This window comes from Taudactylus pleione, unplaced genomic scaffold, assembly GCF_031769625.1.
Source record: "Taudactylus pleione unplaced genomic scaffold, aTauple2 ptg000370l, whole genome shotgun sequence".
Taxonomy (NCBI): domain Eukaryota; kingdom Metazoa; phylum Chordata; class Amphibia; order Anura; family Myobatrachidae; genus Taudactylus; species Taudactylus pleione.
This window is the reverse complement of record NW_028284771.1, coordinates 134,670-146,742: the sequence shown is the minus strand read 5'-3', so window position 1 is coordinate 146,742 and position 12,073 is coordinate 134,670. Positions and strand designations below refer to the sequence as shown.

At 44.1% G+C, this 12,073-nt stretch overlaps 1 protein-coding gene across 6 annotated transcripts in view; it reads left to right on the top strand.

Annotated features, from left to right (window-relative positions):
• Positions 1 to 12,073, top strand: part of PAM (peptidylglycine alpha-amidating monooxygenase) — a 154,125-nt gene that overhangs the window by 103,099 nt on the left and 38,953 nt on the right. For 4 of the 6 annotated variants that reach the window (XM_088444652.1, XM_088444651.1, XM_088444653.1 and 1 more), the window contains one exon: positions 10,491 to 10,802. The exons of the other annotated variants lie outside the window; for them this stretch is intronic. In XM_088444652.1, coding sequence (XP_088300778.1) covers positions 10,491 to 10,802 — 312 coding nt within the window. The remainder of the gene's footprint in view (positions 1 to 10,490; positions 10,803 to 12,073) is intronic. 6 annotated transcript variants of the gene reach the window in all.

Here is a 12,073-nt window from a genome sequence, read left to right as displayed (position 1 = left end):
CTTTTGTAAAATTGTTATAAAAAAAGGATATTGCACACAGTTTAGTGCACAATTTCAGTTGCCTGCAGGTCAGTGCACTTTGTACTAAAAGAAGGCAATAGTGGTACTGTAGCACTTTTACGATGGCTTTGCAGGTCTCTGGAATGATGACGCCCAAGGACTGAGGTGAGATGAGTGTCCCAAACTTCAGGTCTTCCAGTGACCTTCCTGTAGCCAGGTACCTCAGGGTAGCCACCAGTCTCTCTTCAGCAGGGATTGCCCTCCGCCACCTTGTGTCCTGTCTCTTGATGTGGGGGGTCACCAGATGCAGCAATTCTTGGAAGCTGGCGTCATCCATGCGCAGGTAGTTCCGATAGTCCTCCGGGTTGTTCTCCTTGATCTCCATCAGCAGGGACATGTGAGAGCGGGTATCCCTTTGTAGCAGCCACTCCTTGGTCCAGCATGCTCTCGTCCTTCTTTGCTGGGCCCTCTTCCTAATCTCCCGGACCCCAGCTTCAGCGACCAACACTCTATACTGATAGGGACGCATCAGTACAGAATTCAGGAACAGGATAGAATGCAGGTAGGTAGCACACACTTGCAGGTAGAATAAACTTTGTAAAAGGCAAGCCAAATACAAAGAGCACAGTAGCAATGTACAGGATTCAGCAGGAATACACCTAGCCTCATCTAGTAGCAGAGCAGAATGTACACAAAGTTTAAAGGACGCCTGCTGTTTATACTCCCTAGCTAGCCCCTCCCATTGTTATGGCTATTTAAATTTCCCTCTAATAGTTAAGAGCCTGTTTTATTTTTTTTTTCAACTCTCGATTTGTAATGGCCAATCTCACGATACGTACGATCCGATAGATCGTGAGATCGTAAGACAGATTGGGTGTCTTTTTTCCAAAATCGTGATCATGACGGCAAGGGAGCTCCCGTGAAAGTTCATGAGGAAATTGGCCATAAAATCGTATCGTGAGCACATCGGTATATGTATGGCAACCTGCATAGTTTAAGCCGCATCTACACATATATAAACTTAAAACATATCGTTAACATATGTATTATACATATGTATTAAATACAAAATGTATTGGGGGAGATGTGTCAAGCCTTGGAGAGAAATTGAGTGGAGAAGTTGCCCAAAGTAGCCAATCAGCTTCTAACATCAATTATCTAGCACAGTCTATGACAGTTAGAAGCGGATTGATTGGTACTTTATCTCTTTCCACTCGCTCACCAAGGCTTAGTACATCTCCCCTATGGTCTTGTAGTTTGAATGTGTATCATTACTTATTGTCATCCCCTATTTTAAATGTACTGTAACCTTCTAAAACTGGCTAAGATTTTTAATTTTAATTAAAACTTAAGGCGCACATACACTAGCAGATATTAATGGACGACTGAACGATAACGACATCGTTTCATTCAGTCTGTTAACCGTGCATGAATCGGGCACTAAAATGTCTGAAACGACCAGCGATGCGCGCTCCCGCTGGTCGTTTCCGGCATCAATCATCGCCCAAACATGCCGGTCAATCTGCCGATGACGACAGATTGACCATGTTCGGGGATGATGGAGGTTGCCTACACTGAACGACTAATCGTTCACTGTAGGCACTGCAGGGGATGGGGAACGACGGTACGATTACGATGTCGTAATCGTACTGTATTCCCTGGGTCGCGTAGTGAATACGCACCTTTATACCTCTTTCACACTACAAGCAATAACCCTGGTTATTGCACGTGAATGCGCAGCAACCCGGGTTACTGTGCAGTGTGAAAGGTACAGGTTTAAATAAGCCGAGTCGAGAGACCTGGCATTTCAACCCTGGTCACGGCTTATGGTGCAGTGTGAACAGGTAACCCGGGTCAATGCGATCCGGGTCCCATTCACTGCATAGGAAGAGCGGGCGCTTGGAGATGAGATCATCTCCAAGCGCCGGCTCACTACATGATGGCTGTAACACCAGTCTGAAAGGGGTCGCACCCAGGATGGGCGCTTGAACAAAATCGGGCATTCCGATGTGAAAGGAATATTAGAAATTGGGGAGCTGACTATTTTTTTCTTTTTACATTTTATTAAGTGTCCTAGTACTCAAACAATAGCACATTAGTTACATATAGCTAAAATATAGTAACACTTTTTTAAATCACTTATTTGGAATAGTTAACCCTCTCTGGTAAAGTGCATAAAAAGCTATTTTTGTTAACACAATCCAATACAAAGCACGTGGTTTTGAGCCTGACCCCTACAAAGAAGCACTTCAATGAGTTAGTCTCCTTGCACAGGCCCTTTTTCCAAAAACCCCATCAGGATGCGAGGGACCTTTTAACGATGCAGAAAAGATCTCCGCAGACAGGGCACCGCAGAGTGCAACCACCAAATATGTGTGGTGGCACCTGCAATGTAACCATTTCTAAAGGTGCCCATACACGGTACGATTTGTGTACGATGCAATCTCGTATACGATTTGCCTTGAAATTCTTTATGATTTGTGCCAACAAATAGTACGATTGTGCAAGCGAGCATACGAGTAGATGTGTCGTAAAGCAATTGCAAATGGTTTAAGATATATAGTATGCAGCAAACAACCTCATGATTCATCTGCTGTATTCTCAATGGGGAGGGCTTATCTATGGGGTATAAAAGGCAGCATCCATTTTAGATCTGGGCACACTCTACTCTGTGACTAGTGAGGCTTTGTTTTATACCCTGCTGAACGCTGTACATTGCTATTTTGCTTTGTTTTGGGCTTGCCTTTAACAAAGTGTGTTCTATACTACATTCTATGGTGATAGATTCTTATCGCTATAAGCTTCTGCTAGCCTATGGCTATTTGAAGCTCAAAGGTGATGGAGCTGAGGAGAGGAGGAGGAGGATGAGATCGAGTTGGACCAAGGAGTGGCTGATGAGGAGGGAGACCCGCTACCTTATGCCCCTGTTGATGGAGGTTAGGGAGAACAACCTGGAAGATTACCGCAACTACTTGCGTATGGATGATGCCACCTTCCAGGAGTTGCTGTGTCTGGCGACCCCCTATATCCAGAGGCAGGACACCGGCATAAGGTGGGCCATCCCAGCAGAGGAGAGGCTCATTGCTACCCTGAGGTACCTGGCTACAGGAAGGTCCTTTGAAGACCTGAAGTTTGGGACGCTCATTTCCCCCTAGGCTTTGGGTCGCATCATCCCAGACACCTGTAATGCCATTGTCAATGTTGTGAAGTTCCACTACTTTTAAGGTTAGTAAAAAAAACAAAAAAACATTTTCTTTCATCTGAAAAAAAAAATTTGCTGTGTTTTGTTTTATTTTTTTACACTAAGGGAAAAAAATCAACCAAAATGGCTGTAAATATCAATAACCGTAGTTTTACTTAAAAGCAAAACCATCTTGGCTGCTTTTTAATGTTTGCCAAAACCAACATGGTTTAAATGTATGAAGACTGCTATATCAACAATTTTACTCTATCCCAATAGCTAGGTAGCTGTATGGTATACGGTGTGTCAGATGACGGATTGAATAGGCCAAGAAGCACATGGCACAAGTCCAGACTGAGGCCCCGGCATTCCCCAGTCTGTCCTTGCGCCATGCGTTTAGTGACCTGTCCAAGCCGTGTCATCCGCACCATATACCATGCAGTAGCTATTTGGAGAAATTAAACTTCTAATTTTAAAAAGTAAAAAATTGGGGTGGCTCCTCATCCTCTGCCAACATGGTTCTGTAAACCTCTGAGGACGATGTGGAGGAGTTGGTGGGTTCGGGAGTAAGGTAAGTGGGATGGGGTGTAGGGTGGGATTGGGTTGGCCACAGTTGTGTGGCTTGGTGGCGGGTATGAATGGGATGAGGATGACCCATAGCATGGCTGTACCGTTGTCAGGGGCAGAGGCTCATCAGTCAGCCTTGTTGTGGTGCCCAGCTGCTTCAATCTCCCCCAGATCACTGTCTTGTAGATGATCCTCTAGGCATGGATTTGTTGGCATTCATCCATTTCCCGGAGACTACTGGTTATATGAGTGCACAGGTGGTCGAACTGGTGTAGTAGGTATATCAAATCCCGACAGCGGAAGCCCGCAGAGGTGAAGATTCCGAACGCTAAATAAGGCAAGTACTGCATACCCTACTAACTACCCTAACCTCCCTTAGGGGTGCCTAACCTCCCTCTAAACCTAAGTCTCCCGGGGGGGGAGTGCCTAACCCTAACCTCCCCCCGGGGATGCCTAACCCTAACCCCTCCTTCCCCTAGCCTAAACCTAACCCTCCCGGGTGGTTGCCTAACCATAATTCCCCCGGGAGCCCTTAAACCTAACTCTCCCAGCGGCTGTCTGCGCCCTGCTTACCTTCGTTCGGTATGCCGGGCGTCGGTCTTCTGGCGTAGGTCTAATTACAGGCGTTGAGTTCTCGATGCCTGTCTTTTAGTACCTTGCTGGGTTTTGACAGTCTGGAAACCAGCACTCGGCATTCAGACCGTCGGCTTCCTGACTACATCCCGGTCGAACATGTCCGGGGGCTTTTGTAGGGCCTGCTCAACTACTTTAAGGAGCGGTCTGGCTGCGACTGGGTCTTGCGCTGAGTAAATTTGGTCTCACTCTTGCTTCGGGTGGCCATTTGCGGACTAGTGGTGAGGTCGAGGTCTGGTGTTGTAGACTGTTGGAGGAGAGAGAGAAAAGAATAATGTTAATAACATGTTTTGTAATATTTGTTTTTTTCTTTCTTTATTCTAGTTCCCAAAAACGGTGGAGGAGTGGCAGACCATTGATGAGGAATTTGAACGTAGGTGGAATTTCCCCAACTGCAGTGGAGCCAACATATCCGCATTAACCCACCTGCCCACAGCGGATCCTTTTATTACAATTATAAGGTTTTTTTTTTAGTATAGTGCTCATGGTGGTGGTGAACGCCAATTATGAGTTTATTTTTGTTGATGTGTGCAAAAATGGGTGTGTTTCTGATGGAGGATCTTTTAAACAAACCCTCTTCTATGAGAGACTTAACACCAATCGTCTGAATTTGCCAACTACAGCGGCAACGCCATTTTTGTGGCTGATGAGGTGTTTGCTCTCCATGAACACTTGCTGAAGCCATATGCGCAAAGGGGCCTGACGAAAGAAAAGCGCATCTTCACTTACCGTCTATCCAGGGCACCTAGGATAGTGGAATACACCTTTTGGCATTCTCTGCAACCGATTCAGAATTGGCTGTATATCTACGTCTGGACAAAATAGGTTCAGTCGTCTTGGCCTGCTGTGTCCTCCACAATTTCCTCCGCAAAACTTTGTCTATACAACAGAGGACAGTAGACACAGCTATGGCAGATGACCTGGACCATCCACAGGAGACATTGCAAATGCTCTTTGTGGCCTCATCTGCAGTTGTGGAGTCAACAGGGACTGTGCGGGCTACAGAGGTCAGGGAGCAATACCTGGGCTTTTTAAATGGAGTGGGGGCAGTACCATGGCAGGAGGCCAGCATCGGCTAATGTTATATGGACAGTTGTGGACTAGTGAACTTTTCGAAAGCATTTGGCATGGTGTGTAAACACTATGGGCCTGATTCAGAGGCGCTCGCTGTATGCGAGCGCTCGCTCTGAATCAGGGAGTTTTTTTTTTTGGTTTCTGCCTCCAGACCACTCGCAAAGCTGTGCGAGCGGCCTGGCGATGGTCGCGATTATGGTCACGAGAGGGTCTCTGCTCTCGCAAGCCCAAGTGGACTTCTTGCTCTAATAGAGCAGGAAGTCCACTACTGACATCACGAGTGATGTCAGTAGGGGCCACCCACATTCCTAAGGGAACGCCTGCGTTTGTGCAGCCACCTCCCCCTCCCCGCCTACAAAATGGGGCGAGCTGTCAATCAACATCGACAGCCGCCCTGTCTTGTAGTGAGCCCCGGAGAGACGGAGCTCTCGTCGCTCGCTGGGGCTCGCGCATGCGCACACTGGAGGCGGCGCATGTGCAGTGGGGGAACATCGACCCGTTTGCGAGCGCTGTATGCTCGCGAGCGGGTCTGAATCAGGCCCTATGTCTGTACTTACCACATCCAACGAGGATGATTGTTCTGTTTCAGCAGGGTCCTCTTGCTGCTCCTCAGGGACACTCTCGACCATGAGTGCTTATTAAGCTTTCTACAGCTCCTGCTCGTGCAGGTACTTGATGAGGTCGAAGTACCACAAGGCACTGGTGTATACCTCATCTGTCCCCGCTTCAGATGCCCGCGATTCCTGCTGTTTTTTATTTTCTTTGACGTACACAGTACTTAAATTCTGTATTTTAGCTTTCACCTAGTTCGGGGAAGCCTCGTCGTGGAATGGCTTGCTGAAAGATACAAGCTCTTCAATTCTTCAATTGCAGCAGTTCTCTTGTATTTATTGCTGTAGTCGGGGCCCCTTTATGCACCACAGACATTCGTGGGCGCTATAGCGCTCGAGAAAACCGGTGACAAATTGGTGCTCTCTTGCACTGGTCATTTCTGTGAGAAAACAGAAAAAAAAAAATGTAAATTTGAAAGTTTTAATGTTGAGTTATTTTAATTAGTTGATATGTTTTTAATGTGTTCCTTTTACATGTTAAAGTTTGAATGTTTTACCAGTTGAATTATTTTAATTACTTGATATGTTTTTATTGTGATCTAAGTACATTTTTAAACCTGTGTCAGTTTATTTTCATAGTACATTTCTTTTTTTTTTTAAACAATTGGGGTACAACTTGTGCTACACTGTCATAACATTGGCTGGGGCAGTGGGTACATTGCGGGTGCGGTGGATATTAACCATTGATGGGCTAGTACGTTGGTGGCATTGGGTACATTGGGGGTGCAGTGGTTAATACGCATTGGGGGTGCAGTGGTTAATACACATTGGTGGGGCAGGGGTTAATACGCATTGGGGTGCAGGGATTAATACACATTGAGGGTGCAGGGGTTAGTATGCATAGAGGGTGCAGTGGTTAATACACATTGGTGGGGCAGGGATTAATACATTGGGGTGCAGGGATTAATACACATTGGGGGTGCAGGGGTTAATATGCATTGGTGGGGCAGTCGGTAATACACATTGGTGGGGGCAGGGGTTAATATGCATAGGTGAGGTAGGGGTTAATACGCATTGTGGGTGCAGGGGTTATTATGCATTGAAGGTGCAGGGGTACATTGGTGGTTCGGGGTGTACATAGTAGCATACAGGCGATTACTCACTTTTTATATGCAAAGCTCCGCAAGATAGACGATGCTGCTGCTTCTCTTCACTTCTACCGTCGTCTGTCACAAAATGGAGGAGGGGAGTGGCCAGGCACATCTTAAATCGCACATCAAGCAAAACACTGTCCGATGTGTGTCAAATCCTACACGATGGGTCGAAATCTTACTGCAGGTTCTGTCGATCTGCGATGCCGATACACGACGCCGGGGACGCGCATCATCATCGTACTGGAATACGCATTTTGGCGCGATCGGTCGTTACGGATGATTGAAAACAGCCAAATCGTGTAAAAAATGTCACCATGTATGGGCACCTTAAGAAGGGACCATTAAGAAAATTCAGTTGACTAAACTTATCATTAGATTGAGGGACTTCCTAAATTTCTCTTTCCTGTTGGCATATGGTTCTGTTTATTTAAGCAGCAATTAATTCTCTGACAGTCATAATGATTGGTTATATATGCAGTCATTGATTTTTCTACTTAAATTGCTTCATGTTTACTCTTACAAAGTGATTACTGCCAGTGTCTGTTTCTTGTGACTGTGGACCTAGGCACAAAGGTCTGGTAAATCAATTAATTGAACTTTTGGGTTCACTGGGCACATCATATATATATTTTTATAATGTAATTGTACCGCTCAATATAAAATTGTATGTATTTTATATAGAAAAATGTGTGATGGCTAGGGTCGTATCTCTGCTATTTTACCTTTCCTAATAATAGATTCCCCCCAGTGCAGCAGATGCATTGCAGAGGTGATTGTACATGTTGGGGCCAGTACACCACCTGCTGGGCAGTACTTTCACTGAGCCTTGGTTGTAATCCACATTGGGCGACACAATCTGGGAAGAGCACCTGGCAGTACGCAGAGTGTGTCTCCATCTTTTTTCCTGTTTACATCTGACAGCTAAACCTTTGGTATTGTGCACTGCTTTGTACAAAGCATAAATTAAATGGGCTCTAAATTTGATCAGGAAGTAAATTTGTGACATATGTACAAGTGTGATGTAAGTTTGTTTTTTAAAATTATGAATAGTTGGTCAATAAGAGGCCGATCTTGAAGTTCACATAAAGTGGCTGTAGTTGCCCGCAGCCGTGGAAGCCTGATTTATTACCCCATGCTAATGCGAGAAATCGTTCATCTAATGTGGGGGTTTGTGCATGTGCCAGGAGAAACGTGTACCGCCATTTGGTTTATGTCAATTGCTGCAACCATCATCCTTAGTATCTGCACTCATACCAGCCCATGCTTGGTTGCAAGAGATCTGGAAGAATCTGGCTTCTCCATATGCTTGACTCAGAATCACATGGAGCTTTTGTTACACTCCCACAAGTCAGGGTGGTTATGTACCCAGCTCACACCCTGAAACACCCTATTTCATGGAAAGACAAATCCGGCCAGGTTCGGGCAGACTCTGAATAGGACAGACATACGGTTCAGGCAGACTCTGAATAGGACAGACATACGGTTCAGGCAGACTCTGAATAGGACAGACATACGGTTCAGGCAGACTCTGAATAGGACAGACATACGCATAGTGCTGGAAATTTGGTGTGTTTTGATCAGGGATGTGCGGAAAAAGTAGGCAGGGGAGGCAGTGCCTCACCTGTCATGCACGGTTTACTCCAGAGTTTAGACTGTAAAAATGGTTAGATTAATACAAAGAAGATATTTATACTACTTTCATTTTTTCTTACCATTTTTATAGTGAAAACTCTGGAGTATACTGAACTATGACTGGAAAGGCTCTGCCTCACCTCAGAGCACATCACTGGCACATTTGCCTCTGCACAAGTACTGTGTGCAATGTGTCTTTTCTGGTTCTATCACTGCACATCTCGCTGATATGAGTACTGGATAGAATTATATGCAGACCAATGGAGGATAACTTTTGACATATAAGTTATGTGGTTGGTAGTACATCTGCACTCCCTAACCTGGTTACACAAACAAACACCTATGGAAAGAAATACAGAATGCTAAATGATCATGTCGGGAGCTGTGTACTGTACTGGGCACACATCACACATAAATGCAAGCTGTGCCCGCTGGAAAGGGGGTGTCCCAAATGACATAACAGTACTGTTAGAACATCTCTTGCAGGAGTCAGGGATACTGTCGTTTTTTTTTTTTTTTTTTTAGTAAATCAACAGAAGCACAAATGGTGTTTTCATAAATAAATATAGTTTATAATGCAAGACACTTATTAAACACATTCCTTTGTCTTTTCTGAGGTGTTTATGGAGCTGTCAGGGTTGATTGGACACAAATGTGTAACTTCTGTGTTCTCTGGTAAGCAGAAAAAGTAATTCCTTACTGGTAATTTAGTTTGAAGATGTAGATTTTAAGATGCTTGTCTGAAATGCTTCTTACAATCTGTATATGTATTCTGTGTGGGCATTTCATTGTGCATCAAGATCAATGTTTATATGTGTGTTGACTGCACCGCCAGCCTTAAAGCCAACACTACCTGGTACTATACAGTGTGACTCCGCATTGTTGAGTGGAATACAGGCAGAACTAATGTATGTCTTGCCCATCTCTCAAGCTGGGTACACACTGACAGATATATTGGCCGATCAATTGATCAGCCAATATATCTGGTGGCCGTCGGCCAGTGTGTACACACAATATGTCTGTAAACTGCGTCATTCACAGACATATCGCATTGGCTGTGCTGTACAGCCGATGGACAGATATATGTCTGCAGACCATCCGTACACACACAGAGGCAGCCGCGGCGAGGGGGGGCGGGACATGCCCCGATCCGCCCATTGGCCGCTGGGTCACTGGGATTCGGGGGCACAAGCAGATGATGGCCATTCAGTGTGTATGAACGACCATCACCTGCAGATATCTGTCAGGTGTGTACCCACCATTAGTGTTCTAGATCATCTCTGTGTAGTAGCAGACCGTCCCTAAATTTCAGTCATAGTTCCAGGTTTTAAAGATTTGTCCCTGAAATTGTCTCTATTTTCAAGGTTGATTATATTTGTATAGGGCAATTCTCTTTCTGTTTGTTGAATACAATTCTTATTATCTATTCTTATTTTCCTGAACTTATAAGTTAATAAATATTTAAGAGGAGTAGTAACGGTGAAAAAAATGTATATCATAACCCATTCCGAATAATGCGTCATTGTGAGGATTGAAGTGCCTGCGCCACTGCTATCACCAGCGAAATGGGATTTATTTTATTTTCCAATTAGTTTGTGGCTGTGCTAGGTAAATATGATCGCGAAAACCTGACATTGTGATCTGTCTTAATCTTCCATTTCTTTTCTGTTCTTATCTCTCTGTTTTTTCCCTGCACAGGTAATTTCTATTCCGTGCTTTCCAAACTGCTAGGCGAGAGGGAGGATGTTGTTCATGTTCATAAATATAACCCCACTGATATTCTAGGGTCCGATCTCGTAGCAGAGATCACCAACGTGGTCCACAAGAAAGACCCTGACTGGTACATATCCAGACAAGTGTTAGCACATGACGAGAGGCCCGATGCCATTCTCATCAGAGATCGAATTCACAAATTCCACAAGTTAGAGTCCACACTGAGACCACCGGGGAATATGCTGTCCCTGGTCCTGCAAGCTAAACATGGTGAAGTGGACAACCAGCGTCCAGGAGGTTGGTTGCGAAACATTCTCCAATAGCTACGCATTTGCTTGCTCCACATTAGCAAAACCTGAAGGGAAGTCTGGTTGATCTCGAGTATGTCATTTGTTTTATATAAGGAATATGCAGCATTCGCCTATATGACAACAAATAATACTACAGCAGACCATATGCCGACCATAAAATGTTGCATTTGATACAATCCATCTTATAGGTCCATAATCTAAGCGTACACGAAACAAGTAAACCAGGCACCAAAACTATATTACAGATGTAATACTGCATCTGTCAAATGTATGTTGTAATTGATATCTATCCTGCTGTTGCCAATTGCTAAGTAGCTTTTTCTTTTTCTTTTCTTTTTAAATACATAAACTAATTTACTCATAATTACGTCAACTCTTTGTGGACGTGATTTGCAAAACGAGCTCCAGTAAGGCAATTTCTGAATGGCGCAGAATACATTCAGAGACTTAAAGATCAAAAACAGAACAGCGTGAAGCATCCCTGAAGTTTCTGCTTTATTAAATGGCCTTTTATTTTCAGGCCTGTGTCCTTAACTTAATTTTGAAACCCTGACTCATTCCCTTCAGGTTTCTATGGCAGCAAACCTTGACGGCATTGCTTATGTTTTAATTCGTGTTGTGGTCTCTACGATATTGATTGTGTTTAGTCTTTCTTGCTAATGTGGAAAGCCAGATAATAGTATGGCATGTGGCGATTATCCTTTTTAAAAGTAAGCAATATGTATGCATGGCAGACATCTGTGCGTGGGCCGCTCTGCAGGCTGTCTTCACATCGCTGGCTGCCAAGTTGATGTTTCCAAATACATCTTTCCGTCTCGTATTAATCATTCACTACATTCCTCTCCTTTTTTTTTTTCATTTTCCTCTCCTTGCGTATACAAACCTGTGGCTATTAAGAGCTTGTGGTGCATGGCGGTACTGTCACAGACCACAAATTTATTCATTTTCTGTATGGCGTCATTGCTCATGCTTCACAATAATGTTACGCTTTACAAATAAATATGAAACATTATTATTGAATTCTTAGTTTGATTCACTTTTTGATCAGGAGATTTAAGTTTAAGTATTTAACTTGTTTTTGTTTTAATACCTTTGTGGGTTCATAGTTGTACACAATATTTTATAGTTATTTTGTATATATTGATCTTTTTTCCTCGTTCATCTTACATTATACGATCATTGGGCCTGATTCAGCAAGAATCGCAACAGCATAACCGCACGCAATGAATCTGTGAAAATCAGCTAATGTTTGCCAAT